Consider the following 15,023-nt stretch of genomic DNA (forward strand, 5'->3'; position numbering starts at 1 on the left):
AACATTATCAAGCAGAATTTGACACCGGGCCACACAAGGAGATATGAGGGCAGGTGATCAGAAGCTTCTTAGAGCTGTACGTCTTGGAGCATCTTAAAGGAGGAAAGTGAGAGGCGGATGGAGATTGAGAGAGAAAAAAAAAAGAGGTGGCGAGGTTACGGGAGGGAATTCCAGAACTATGGAGCCAGCGGCATGGACACCAAAGGTAAGAAAACCAGGGTGGCTGAGAGGCCTTAATTGGAGGAGCGTGGGTGTTACTGACGTTGGGTATAGTGTTCGTGAGAACCTCTGTGGAAATTCAACCCACATGGTTCCATGCACCTTTCTTTTTTTGGGTCCCTAGAGTTGAAACCATCTGTCCTCTGAGCACAAAACTACATCTGGGGATTGCAGTGGAATAACCCCAGTGAACGTCACGGTTCCAGTCTCTTTATTCTAGTCCTACATTCTGCTATCAAGGATGATAATTACTTTAACAGACCCAGGAGAACAATAGATTTACAAAAAAATATATTTTATTTTAGTTGTGAATTAAGACAACAAGGCAAAAAAATCAAATACTTTAAACTTCAATACCAGAAATTTGACAGAATTGACATGTGATATTGAACCAATACCAAATGGGTACAAAGACAGATTTTAACAAAATTCAGAATCGGGTACAAAATTCAGTGTCTGCTTTACATCTTAAAACCATTATACTGGTGCTTTTGAACCTTATAAGACAGTCCGATGTTAACTCAATGCCCAGCCCAGTCTGGTTGCATTTTGGAACAAGCCATTTACAGAATGGAATCTGTCCCAATCCTCTTCACATCCCTCGTCTTCCTCCTCTTCCTGTGGCACCGCCACCTCTGTTTCATCATGGGTCTAGGAATTGCTTTGTTTAATGCTAAGGTGCAGAGACTTAAACGCCTGTCAAATACCTTTACCAACTTTTTTAAAAATGTGTTCATGGGATGTGGGCCTTGCTGGCTGGGCCGGCATTTGTTGCCCGGGCCGGCATTTGTTGCCCATCCCCGAGGGGTCTGGAGTCACATGTAGGTGCGGACGACAGATTTCCTTCCCTAGAGAACATTAGTGAACCAAGTGGGGGTTTTATGACAATCGACAATGGTTTCATGGTCACCTTTAGACTTTTGATTCTAGATTTTTAAAAACTGAATTAGAATTTTGCCATCTGCTCTGGAGGGATTCGAACCTGGGTCCCCAGAGCCTGACTCTGGATTACTATTCCAGCGACAATACCACTAAGCCACAGCCTCCCTTAATTTATTGGAGGCGCTACTCCATTTGAAACAGCTGGCTTCATGTTTCTAAAATGAGAGGCTCACAACGTAAACCGAGCATGTTCAGGCTTCAAATTTTCCACACTGAGGATTTTGCATCAACGATGATAAAGTTGCTACAAAATCCCTGGTCAGTTTATTCTGATGAAATGTCATCGACCCGAAACGTTTAGGCGGTCCTGCCTGCTGCAGGAATCGTCGCCGAAGGGACGGAAAACCTTTGTTGATTTCAGGTGGGAATTCCCGTCTGGCGAGACTGAAAAATCCCGGCCGTTAACTCCCCTCTCCACAGATGCTGCCAGACCTGCTGAGCATTCTCAGCATTTTCTGTTTTTATTCCTTTGTCAGGCGTGTCTGGCAGCCACTGCTTTACACGGCAAATACTCACTTAATAAGGCCTGAGAATTGTGAAAGGAGTTACAGGTGGGCAGGCCAGACCTTAAGTCAGATCTTTCAGTTTATTGTTCTTTCCTCAACTCCAATCTACTTCAGAGTGCATTATCATCACTGTTCCGTCACACCTTCAATAACGTGGAACTTGGGCAGCACGGTGGCACAGTGGTTAGCACTGCTGCCTCACGGCGCTGAGCACCTGGGTTCGAATCCCGGCCCTGGGTCACCGTCCATGTGGAGTTTGCACATTCTCCCCGTGTCTGCGTGGATTTCGCCCCCACAACCCAAAAGATGTGCAGGATAGGTGGATTGGCCACGCTAAATTACCCCTTAATTGGAAAAAATAATTGGGTACTCTAAATTTATAAAAACAAAAAGAATGTGGAACTAAGCATCTCGTTTGATGATAGCATTGCCTTTGCGTTTAGAAGTGACACTGATTGACATGATTAAGGCAGTAGTGTGTTGGTTTAGCGACGTTATTGACACCACAGAAAATACAATGATTTCAGGGGGAAAAAAAGCCACCAAGATCCATCTGGTTTGGCTTCTACAATTCTGGTCGTTGCATGATGCAATGTTAATGAAGTTGGTCACTCGTCATAGTAACCGATCCATCAATTGCTCCACAGCAGGCCTAGACAAGAGGCAAGGAAAACCACAATAGTTCCCCCAAAGTGCACCACACTGATCACATGTCACATCTCAAGGCCATTTAGCAGCTCCTCACAGAGGAAGTTCCTGATCTAACAGCGTGTGGAGGTGGAGACGACGGGGGAGGCAATGGACCATTAGTCCCAGGCCGTTCTCGTAGCTTCTGCTTAAAGGCTGGCAACGGCGGATGGTCCGGAAGTGAAGGGGCATGACCACCCTGACAACTGGGGAGTGACATACGTGGGAGGGAAAAGCTCATGGAGGGGAGGGGATAATGGAAAACAAAGGGGACGATAATGAAACCACAGAATGAGAAACAAAACACTCCGTCCTGTTTCCCCCAATCGTGCTGTATTAATTCTGTGGAGCGCGGTGCCGGCTTCATGAAGTGCCTGTCTCAGAATGGTCATAGCAGCCAAACACTTGCACAGCGACATAGGAACATGCCATTCGGCCCCTCAAACTTGCTTTTCCCACCAATTAGATCATGGTTGATGGACCTGATTTGATGTGTGATTTTATAAGATGCATAACCTCATTTCATTAACATATAATAAAGGGACATACATTGACAAGTCTCCATATGAACAAGGCATTGATGGACAGACCCTCATATCTAATTGACCTCTGCAGCAGCTAATCAATTTGTTCCATTTGATTGCAGGACCATGTAAAAACACCATAAAAAAATAAATCTATTTTCATAAAGATCGTTCTTTTTCTGTCTGGAACATATTGAAAGAGTTACTGAAAGGTCTATTTATACAGCAGTAGAGTAACTCAACAGCATGGCAGAGGCCATATTTAAGAAAAAAAAATCACAGTGCGTTCCACATTTCGACTGTTCAATCCATCTGATTTTCATGTGTATTCTTGGAGTTCGAGCAGGTAGATCGCACTCACCACCATCCCCCCTCCCTACCGTTTCCCCCAAAACCCTGCAATTTAATTCTCTCCAGATAACTGTCAAATTCCCTTTTGAAGGCCACAATTAAATCTGCTTCCGCCAGGCTGTTGGACAGTGCATTCCCCACAGGTTTGCTGCCCCCACCTGCAGCCACCTATAAGCATCAAAGCATCCACCGGTCAGAGGTGACGTGGCCTTTTAATATGCCACTCGGGCGCCTGAGATGTACAAGGGACACACATTGCCAATTTAGGATGGCAACGAGCAGTGTTTGAGCCGTGCATGCTTCTGACCTGTTTTACCTATAGCACATCAAATCAGGCCCTGAGGAGAGAGTAGGATTAAAATCAGGTCTATGAGGGCCAGGAGCAGGAGTGCTGCCTCCAGAGACTCCACACAAATAATGCTGCAAGGGCCAGGAATGTTTAAGATGGCGGAAATCCGTCACTCGGGGGAAGAGCCGCCTCAGACAGCAGCTGGCCAATCAGATTGTCCAGTCGCTCTCCAGTAGACCCGACAGCGCCAGAAGCTGCGGCTGGACAAGACTGGGACTGCAGCCGGCAGCTCCCAGAGTCCAAATGCCAGAGGTTCAGGAACAGGTGAATGTGTATAATTGCGGCAAGGTTGGGAGCCCAGTGGGAAGGCCATCTGAGATGTTTTACCCTCAGGTACCCTCCCCGCCAAATTCTGACCCAATTTCTTTGCTGCCCCCTCTGCTTAAATACCACCCTGTCCCCTCTTGGCCTTGGGCTGGACAACAACGGTTTGCATTTGTATGGCGCCTTTTAACATAACAAAACTTCCTGAGCACAATATTACACCCAATCCAGCGAGCCCAATTCGGGAGATGCTTCACGAAGAGAGCTCAGGCCTGGACAATGTCACCATGCCTAGCTGCTGACCAGGTAGTCCAGTATTGCTCACCTGGTCCTGGCTGTTGTTCTGGCTGGTTTGGATTGGTGGGGACCATGCCATTTCTTCCCCCCCCCCCCCCCCCCCACACTCCTCCCCCAAGGGGAAATCAGGCCTCAGTGATGTCATCAGAGCTGGGATGGATATTTAAAGAAGGGACCTCCACTGATTTTTGCCAGGTATCCTTCTTACCCGAGCGTGACAACATCTCCCACACCGGTGACATCTACCACCTGGACAAAGAAGACCCTCAAGCCTATGGGAGCAGCTCCATGTTTGAGTACCCCTCATTGCTATTCCTTCATTCTCACCCTACCTGCACCACATGGACTGCAGTGGCTCAAGAAGGAAGCTGATCCTCGCCTTCTCAAGGTCAACCCACCCTGGCAGATAGCGCTAAATTCATTCAAGGAAACTAGCCTCAGTCGTGATGACCAAGAAACCATCATCGGTCGTTATAAAAACCCATCTGATTCACTGATGTCCTGTAGGGAAGGAAATCTGCCGTCCCGACCTGGTCTGGCCTACATGTGACTCCAGGCCCACAGCAATGTGGTTGACTCCGAATTGACCCCTGAAATGGCCAGGCAAGCCAACCAGATCAAGGAGCAGGTAGGGATGGGGTAACAAATGCCAGCGACGTCCACATCCATGAAAGAATTTAAAAAACAAGGGTCAGGGATGCCTGCATCGCCTGAATGAATAAGGAAACTTGGCTCAGAAGAGCAGGGAGAAATCTGGATGAGAGTACCGTCAGTGTAGTGAAGTCCCACAGGTGATTTTCACTGTCTGGTTAAAATCGCCCCTTCAAAGTCCAGCTAGAAGAAGGTTAAATGGGTCCCTCACAAGAGCATCTATAAAGTATTAAATAGCATTGATAAAGTGAGCACTGAATGTCAGTCAATGGCCAATATTTAAATGAGTGATCAGCCGAGGCTGTCAAGAGGGCACTGGATCACTACTTGAATAGAAACAATGCGCAGGGGAATGACACTAAGTCATGCTGCTGGGGAGCCAGTGCAGACTCGATGGGCCAAATGGCCTCCTTCTGCCCCGTAACAATTCTGTGATTCTGTGAGCTACTGCCGATCCTCCGTTATATAAATAGATTCCTCTTCCACACCCAGTGCATTGCAATGTCACTCGTTCTATACATATCCTACATGCATTGGAAAAGTAGAGTACTGTAATTTACAGTCATAGAGTGTTACAACACAGGAGCTGGCCATTCAGCCTATACCTACATTGCTCCTCCAATCAGCCTAACCCCCACTGCATGTCCTGCTCACAAATCATGGCATCCGATATTTCTCTTTTACAAGCATCTTTCCAATTTACGTTTTACTAATTTTCGCTAATGCATCAGCCACAGTCTAATTCAACATTCTAACCTCGGTAAAGGGTAAAGGAATTTATTGATTTTAACGCCCTCTTTGAGGCCCTGTCTGGTTTTCTAACATTTGTATTTCCTCCCCTAAGAGCAGAATTTTTTGGGATGGATATTTTCAGATGTGCATACACTTCCGGATTCAACTGTGTGGGAGCTCTGAGAGAGGCCTCTATCCGCACACACATATCCAACGCACAAGTCGCATGCCCATGTGCATGGCACACATTTGTGATGCGAGCTGCATACTCCCCGTGACCATCATGGGTGTCGGGAGCTTGAATTCAAACCCTTCCGTCAAGCCATTCGCCGCAGCTTCAACATTATGTGCGGTTCTCCCAGCCTGGGGTGCACTCGCACAAGGTCTGACACGGGGCACCCACGGCAGCTGAGAATCAAATCTCACACTCACTCTGTGAGGCGCTTTGGCAGCACACGATCGCTGGCAGTGCCAAAACCAGCGAGGGGGCACGAACGGGCAGGGCTTCAGATCTGCTGCGAGACTGAGATAGGAATAGCTTCCCCAGCAAATGTATCCCAATGTAACCCCCCCGGGCAGACCACCTGGTACTGGCCTCACCTCTCGGCAACAGGATAGGTCACGTCTCTCGGTCAGTCAGTCCCGCGTGGAGAGGTTTGTGCCAAGGAGAAACGGGATCTGGAAGGTCGGGCCATTCAATCCGTCCTCCTCCCCACCCCCCAGGCCGATTTGATTCCAATACGTCCAGTCCTGGCCGGTGACTGACAGTCGTAAGTATTTCGTCGGCTTCTCTTGGAGCTGGTCTCATGGTTTCTGCAGCATCGCTGATGAAAGGACTGGTGTCGACAATCCGTCCATGGAGGCGACGGGGATATGGATCTGTGTGCTTCCCGCTGAGGGGAACTGAAAGAGAAGAAGGCATTTATTACCCATTATCAACGCAGAAGGAGGCCATTCAGCCCCTCAACTCTGTTCTATCACTCAGTGAAAACATGGCTGACCGGTCTCTTAACTCCACCCACCTGCCTTGGTTCCATAACCCTCGGTTTGCAAAAATCGCAAGTTAAAAATTGAGAAAAATGAATCATATTTAAAAAATGAATAAAAAGTTTTAAATTGCAAACTTCTATTCATTGCCATGCTATTTTTCTTGAACATGTTTACTTCCTAACCCTCAACCCCCACTCCTCATATCAATAAATGGCAGAGAAAGAGAGAGAGCGAGCAAGTGGACTTCCCTTGGCCATTTATCAGTGAGCTGCCAGATCAAGTGGTGCCTGGAACTATCCCGGGAAGAGACGGCCATCAATTTTCCTTCATTCTTGGGAGGTTAAAGGCCAAACTTGCTGTCTTCCCTTTGCTGGGTGATGAAGCTGCGCTGTTACACACTGCGCCAATGTGTGCCCACAGGCACTGAGGCAGGGCCAACACCACAGGGGCACAGTGGTGTAGCCGCAGTGTCATCACTCTCATAATCCAGAGGCCCAGCTCTGAGGACATGGGGTTCAAATCCCGCCACAGCATCTGGTGGAGTTTAAACTAAATTAATGGATCTGGGATTATAAAGCTGTAGTCTCAGTAATGGTGACCACGACAACGATCATTGACTGTTGCAAAACTTCATCTGGGAAGGAAACCTGCCGCCCTTTCCCGGTCTGGCCTACACGTGACTCCAGACCCACGGCAATGTGGCTGACTCTTAACTGACCCTCTGAAATGGCCGAGCAAGGCACTGGTGTCACGGGGCAATTAGGGACGGGCAACAAATGCTGGCCTTGCCCTTCCAGATCCCATGAAAGAAGAATCACAATAGGGGATCTCTTGATCTCCCAGTTGTACCTTTGACAGAAACCGAGGAGGAACAGGAAAAATGGCCATTGGCACAGTTTCTCTGAATTTCCACCAATCTTACACCGGAGATATTCCCAAAGTCCTGTCCGAAATTCTACCCGCTAAGAGTTCAGAGTTCAGCCTTACCTGAAATGAGAGTTTGGCGGGGCTCATTGGTGCTATTGGGCTCAGTGTGCTCCAGAAGTGAATGGCAGACGGCAAAGCATTTGGCGTCAGTATTATTGGAGTCTGTCAAACAGAGAATAAAGAGCATTTGGTCAAATTAAAAACAGTTGTCACCACACTATGGCACCAGTGTCGGCATCTAACGTCCTTAAGTCAGGTCTAGGGTAGGCCAGATGCAGAATAAAGCACCTGTGCTTGGTCCCAAAAGAGACACCTTAACTCTCGGATAGCATCACACAAACCTTTCACAAACCAGCCATCCTACGCACTCTCCACCATTTCAGTTCTTCTGAGTTTATTTACCCCAATGCTGGTGGGATGAGTTAAATAAGTGTTGGGATGTGGGGACAGGACAATTGGTCCCTCAAATCTGTTCCGCCATGTAATTAGATCATGGCCAAATTGTATCTTATCTCCATCTACCACCTTGGTTCCGTAACACTCAGCAATCTTAAATTTATCTATCTCAGCATTGAAATGATCAGTTGACCCCCCCCCCCCCCCCCCCCCCCCCCACCCCCCCAACCCCGATTCCACTACACCTGTGAAGAGGTGTTTTCTATCCCACCCCCAAATTACCCAGCCCTTATTTTGAGGTTCTACCACTCTTGCTCTGCAGTTAAAATAGCTTCTTTCTAACTTCTTTCTGAATCTATTGATCATCTCAAAGTTATACCGTGGGGGACGGATGTGCTCTTGCTTTTCGTGACCAATGCCGTGCTGTGCAAATCGAGTTACATTTGTTTGAAGACATCAATTGTCAGAGGGTCTTAGAATCACAGGGTCCCTACAGTGCAGAAGGAGACCACTCAGCCCATCGAGTCTGCACCAGCCCCTGGAATGAGTTACCTACATAAACCTACATCTTGTAAAAGTAAAAATGGGAAAATATGTCATTTGAAACATGGAAGTCTGGCAATACCTGGATTAGGCTGCATGAGAGAATGTGGGGGAAAATCCCACAAAGGGTTAACAGCAGCTGTAAAGGAAGGTTTTGAAATGCAGATAGCCTTTATCAAACAGGCGTTAAGAAAACAGCTTGTGACTATTCAAGCTGTAAAACTGATGTATGTCTTTTAAGTCACAGCAGACTGAACTTTTAGTTATATTAAAAAAAGCGATATTTCGCACCTTCTTTGAAGTTAATTATTTTAGTAAGCAGCCAAAAAAAAATTGCTCGGAGCTTCAGTTGAATTGGGTGACAAATGTTTAGGTGTGAAATTCTGCTGACAACAGGTGAATATGGGAAGCAGAAAACAACGTGACAATGGGAATACACATCAGCCCCAAATCAGAGTCAGAGTTCTGAGCTGGGGGCACTATTTGGTAATAAAGCAACTTGAGAAATGACAGAAACCAGATGTAACGCCTCTCTGGGATCAAAGCACTTTTGAACATCACCAGGGAAACAATGTAATCAGAGTTCGATGAGCTGAAGCCATGCTCAATGTGACATAGTCATGTTAGAAATAATTCAGATTAAAGGTACCTTGGACAATCAAGAGTAAAATATAAAGTTACTTTACGATAATGTCATATAAACTTAATAACTGCTAGAAGGGGAATATAAACCCTAAAAAAGGGGACAGCCAGCAGAGTCAGCTCTCATAGCTCAGTACATGGGACGGATAGAGCATAGCAACCGAGCGGAACAGCGAATCCATCTGAGGAAGACCAAAAGCTAAAGAAGAGAGATTGTCAAGGTGGATCTGAAGGTCTTTTCAACCAACCAGGAGAATCCAGAAACAAGATCTTTTCACTTTTCTGTAAAGGCAGTGATTGCATCTTTTAAAAGAAAACAAATATAATAAAATAACTTAAGGTTTTAACCTGAAACAATGGTTATTACAAAGTCTACTTTACTTACTTAGCATCGTGGGACCCAGGATCGATGCTACTAAGTGGTAATTAGATAAAATTTGTCTATGAAGATATGGGTTATACCGGGGGATAATTTGAAAATATAGTTTGACCCGAATAGCCCACCTAAGCTTGCATAGGAGACAGGGAGTGAGAATCCCTGTTCACCATTTAGAATGTCTTATTGACCCAGGGGGAATTCTAAGAATAGTGGTGAGTTTTTTACTTCAATCTTCATCCTAACCCTGTAACCTAGTAATTCCTACCTAACCTTTTTGGGCACGAAGGGGAAATTCAGCATGGCCAATCCACCTAACCTGCGCATCTTTGGTGAGAGGAAACTGGAGCACCCGGAGGAAACTCAGGCAGACACGGGGAGAAGGTGCAAACTCCACACAGTCACCCGAGACCAGAATTGAACCCGGGTCCCTGGAGCTGTGAGGCAGCAGTGCTAACCACTGTGCCACCATGCCGCCCAAAGGTGGGGTGACAGTCCATTGCTGTCCTTCATCTTGCCCGTTAGGTGGGGTTTTCGATTCTGAGTTGGGACATCGTGAGTTGGAACCCCACTTGAACAACCTGTAGGTAAAGTCCAGGCTGACACCCCAGGGCAGTACTGAGGGAATGCTGCACTGTCCCGAGGAGCCGTCTGCCAGGTGAGATGTTAAACTGAGAGCCTATCTACCCTCAGGTAATGGATTCCACGCAGATCGCCTGCTGCATTTCTGCCTTACAATAGCGGCTGCACTTCAGAGCGATTGTACTGGCTGTCAAACACTTAGGGGCATCCTAAATGCATTCATAACTAACGAGGAATGAAAGAGTTGCCATAAGGAGCTGTCTCAGGGAGCTGTTGACCTGTAGGGAATAGATTGTGATGGAAAAGCTATGCAGCGAGTGTCCAGGCAACACATTCACACACAGACCTCAGTCCCCAGACACTTCCTGTTCATTTTATTCCAGCCCAGAATGTTCACCCCGCCCTGACTCGCGGTTGCAGCTAAAAGGTAACGGCCACCTGACCAATCGGCCTGCCCGCTAGCAGGCGGGCCGCGGAAAAGCACATTAGCTCGGCCCCTTGATGGGAAAAATTGCCTGATCGATTATCAGCGGGGTGCGCTTCCGACTCTCAAAGTGTGCCCGCAGTCCGAAATATTGCAAGAGTGTGCGATGACATCGGGACACACACCCAACGCGGTCTTCCGCCATTTCACCTGCTTCTGGGTGGGGCAGATGCCCGCCCGAGCAACGTAAAGCTCTGGCCCACTGGAGTGGTATTGATACCACAGAAACGGCACACATTTCCCAATGTCCCAATGATACATTAGAAACGATACACGTGCACCTGCTTCTACTCATGAAACAATACAAAAGTTCAAGGGAAAAATTGCCATTGATCAATCCACTCATCCAGAAAAGTCTGGGATTTATCAGTGGAAAACTATTCGCTGATCGGTGGCAAAAAATCTGACTTGTGACGATCCCACCTGCCCTTTGATCGTGTCGTCGTGAACATTCCCATTACAGTAGTTCTATTGCCACCTGGTGGGGAACATAATAACTGCAGACATCATTCATCAAAGGGCCCTGCAATGATTTTAACCAATGGTGTGGAATTGTACAAAAGGAGGGCAGTCGGCCTACCATGCCTGTATTGGCCATTGGAAATGCCTGTTTAATTATTTTGATTACCCTCTGCCCTTTCCCCATAGTGCTGGGATTATCCCCTCCACCCTGACTGAATTCATCCAATTCTCTTCTGGAAGCTGCTATCGAATCTGCATCCTCCACCTTTTGCGACTGAGAGCATTCCAGATCAGAAATCACCGCACACCCTTCCGATTTACTGATTCCTTTCCCAATGATCTTACATTTCTGGTGTCCTCTGCGGTCACCGACCGTTCTGCTGCTGGAAACTCGACCAAAGGGCTCCCTAAATTTGGATTAAATACCCCCTTTGATGTAAGAAATATCGGCAACTCTAGTCCGTCCACATAACTGAAGTTCCTCACACCTTGCAAGCATTGCACTAAATCTCCTCTGCACTGTAATATCCCCGGCAGGGTAGAAATGCCCGTCTTTCCAGTGCTCCTTGTGGAGTACAAAACTCCCCCACCAGGGGGCGAGGTATCGTAATTACCCAGTGTATTTAATGTCGGCCAGTAAGAACTGACCAGAAAGGCAGTACGGTGGCACAGTGGGTCAGCCCTGCTGCCTCACGGCGCCGAAGTCCCATGTTCGATCCCGGTTCTGGGTCACTGTCCGTGTGGAGTTTGCACATTCTCCCCGTGTTTGCGTGGGTTTCGCCCCCGCAGTCCAAAAGATGTGCAGTCTAGGGACTAAATTGCCCCTTAATTCGAAAAAAAATTAATTGGGTATACTAAATTTATTTTTAAAAACTGACCAGAAAGGAACCCTGATAGGCGTCTACCGGGGGAGTAATAGTTTGTAAATAAAACTTTGTTCTTGTTTTTACTCTGTGTGGACTCCGCCTGTTCTGATTAAATGCACCACCTCTAAAACTTTGTCACCATTTTCCTAAAGTCTGGCAGACAGAATTGGACCCAATCTTCTTTCCACGCTGTTGTATTCAATTCCTCCAGTTCATAGAATCACTACAGTGCAGGAGGAGGCCATTCGGCCCATCAGGTCTGCACCAACCCTCCGAAAGAAAGCCTTACCCTGGCCCACACGCCCTGTCCTATCTCTGCGACCCACCTAAACTTTGGAGAGTAACGGGAAATTCAGCATGGCCAATCCACCCAACCTGCTCATCTTTGGACATGTGGGAGGAAACCGGAGCACCCGGAGGAAACCCACGCAGACACGGGGAGAACGTGCAGACTCCACACAGTCACCCGAGGTTGGAATTGAAATGAAATGAAAATGAAAATCGCTTATTGTCACGAGTAGGCTTCAATGAAGTTACTGTGAAAAGCCCCTAGTCGCCACGTTCCGGCGCCTGTCCGGGGAGGCTGGTACGGGAAACCCGAGTCCCCGGCGCTGTGAGGCAGTAGTGCTAACCACTGCAACACCCTTGTGCAAAGGCAAGGTTCCTGGGAAACTCTTTTTTTAAATAAAGCAAATTTTATCAACCTCTCACCATCTTCAAAGATGTAACCCCACCACAACATCTTCACTACCCCCCTCCTCCTCTCTCCACACCCCCCACACTCGCCCCCCCCCCCCCCCCCCCCCCCCCCCGCCTCACCACCACCACCCCCATCCCATCCCATCAGGTCTCCCTGCACCTACACCACCTCCAGCAATTATTAAGCACGCCTGGCGTGTGATGTAAAAGAATTTTGGCGGCTTCGAACTGCAGTTAAACGGGCAGCAAATTTGCACAAAACAAGTGAAAATTCAATAACAAGCATAATAGATTTTTTTAAAAATGTTGGTTGAGGTTTAAATACTTCCTGGGACACCCGGGGGGGGGGGGGGGGGGGGGGGGGGTGGACATCTCTTTTAATGGCGCCACTGGATCTTTCACCTCCATCCGAGGGAGGAGGCTAGTCTTAGACACAATGTCTCCTTCCAAACACAGCACCTCTGACAGTGCAGCACTCCCGCAGTACCACGCTGAAGCATCAGCCTGGGGTTTCGTGCTCAAGAGAGAGGTGGTGGGCTTTCGTGCCTGGAGAGGGGTTGACCCCACGACCTTCTCTATACGTTGAAGCAAGTGCACTGACAACCGAGATACGGCCAGCACCGTTTTAAAAGCATCTTTTAAACTCATTGCAGATCCACCTAGATGGGATGATAAGGAATTGTACATTTCCTCTTGGCAAGGGGAGTTGGGGGGGGGGGGGGGGGGGGGGGGGGGGGGGGGGTGAGTTAAGGTGGGACAATCATATCTCCAATCTGTATTGATCTTTGAATGTAGTTAAATTGAGGTTATATACCTGAACATGCTGGGCAATCAGTGTCGGTGTGACTGCATTGGTCGTAGGAAGGACCACCGTGTTGAGAACGCCAGAGTTACTTTTATCTGGAGGGGGACTATTTCGGGCAATCAGTATCGTGGCTGGCAGCTCCAGATCCTTTGGCTTCTTGGGCTTTGGTGGCTGAAGGCTGCCACTATTTTCTAGCCTCTCCTCTTTGGGACTCGGCGCCCGAAGTGAATCATCATCGGCATCAAGGATGACGCATTCCAACTCTTCAATGGCCTCCATTTTCACCTTGAAGTCTCCCTGGTGGAGACCCTCGCCGCACAATTCCAATTCCCCGCCAGCCTGCTGCTGCTGTTCCTCCTCCTCCTCCTCCTCTCGGTATTTAGCCTCAGGCTCCCCGGGAAGCCTCCGGAACACCTGGACTTTCCCCTCCAGGCTTGGCCTTTCCGTGGTTCTCGGGGGAGAGTCGCAGGCCTCACGGGGCTGGTGGTTGCTGCTTTGCAGGGACTGGATCGTGAAAGTCGAGTAAAGGCCGGAGCGCATGTACTCGTTCCGGGACGAGATCCTGGTGGTGGGCTTCAGCTGCCTTTGCAAGGAAAGGCCTTCGTCCTTCGGCCTGCTGATTGGCCACTCGCTCTCACCAGCATCGTCTTTCTCCGGCTCCATCGCCAGGCTGTCCGGCATGGACACAAACTTATAAACAAACTTCTGCCCGTTCACCTTCTTGATGATGTTCTGGAAAACAAAGGATATAGTGACCGAATAAAATCACGAGAAACCTTGACCTTGACTCTGAGCAACAGCGAATTGGAAACAGGTTTGACATTGTTTGTCTTTTTAGGACAGGTGGAGAGGGGAGGGGGCCTTGATTCGAGATTGCTTGTTTCACACAAAGTCAGAATTGCACCCAACCCCCCCCCCCCCCCCCCCCCCCCCCCCGCCTCCCCCATATCGCCGTCCCACCCCCCATTTGTGGCTTTAAAGGTAGCTTTTAATTCCCCCATTTTCTCCCTTCCCCAGGCCTCTGAACTTTGATGCGGGACATTTCCAGATGCACTGATTGTCTGTTACCTCACCAAGGGGCTCTCTCCACCGTTACCTAAAACAAAATCAATGTGGGACACACAGGGAAATAAAAGCACAGTAGGAGGCCACTCGGCCCATCAGGTCCATGCTGGGGCTCTCTGTAGAGCAATCCAATCACTCACATCCCCCCCCCCCGCCCTACAGATACATGTTCCTCAAGTGCCCAACTTAATCCCTTTTGAAATCATTCATCGTCTCTCCTTCCAAGACCCTCACAGGCAGCGAGTTCCAGGTCTTTACCACTCACTGTGGAAAAGGTTCTTCCTCACGTTCCCCCCCCCCCCCCCCCCCCCCCCCCCCAGCACCGTTTGCTAAAAACCTTAAATCTACGACCGCTTGGCCTTGTACCACCAGCTGCTGGGAAAAACTTCTCTTTGCCCAACTAAATCTTGTCAGATCTCCTCTCGATTTTAACGGTGAACGATCCCAGTTTCCTAATCTTGTATCTCAGATCCCTCGTCCCTGGAAACATTCCGATAAATCTCCTCTGGACCCTCTCAAGGCCCTGCCCATCCCTCCCAGAGGTGTGCTGCCCAGAACCAGATACAACACTCGAGCTGTGGCCTAACCACAGCTTAAAGATACCGTGCTCACCCCACTCCCCACTCCATGATTCCTCAATGGCAGCAAAGCTGATTCCTGAATG

General features: G+C 48.4%; 1 protein-coding gene across 2 annotated transcripts in view; it reads right to left on the reverse strand.

Annotated features, from left to right (window-relative positions):
- Nucleotides 1-15,023, reverse strand: part of LOC119973832 (ETS domain-containing protein Elk-1-like) — a 144,992-nt gene that overhangs the window by 49,716 nt on the left and 80,253 nt on the right. Inside the window, exons 3-5 of one of the 2 annotated variants that reach the window (XM_038812299.1) lie at nucleotides 13,304-14,026; nucleotides 7,500-7,601; nucleotides 6,123-6,425 (exon numbers count right to left, since the gene is read on the reverse strand). In XM_038812299.1, the coding sequence (XP_038668227.1) occupies nucleotides 6,327-6,425; nucleotides 7,500-7,601; nucleotides 13,304-14,026 (924 nt within the window). In that variant the 3' untranslated portion in view covers nucleotides 6,123-6,326. Of the gene's footprint in view, nucleotides 1-4,264; nucleotides 6,426-7,499; nucleotides 7,602-13,303; nucleotides 14,027-15,023 lie in introns of those variants that run through there. The other variant, XM_038812297.1, reaches the window with a different exon arrangement.

Source organism: Scyliorhinus canicula, chromosome 11, assembly GCF_902713615.1.
Source record: "Scyliorhinus canicula chromosome 11, sScyCan1.1, whole genome shotgun sequence".
Taxonomy (NCBI): Eukaryota; Metazoa; Chordata; class Chondrichthyes; order Carcharhiniformes; family Scyliorhinidae; genus Scyliorhinus; species Scyliorhinus canicula.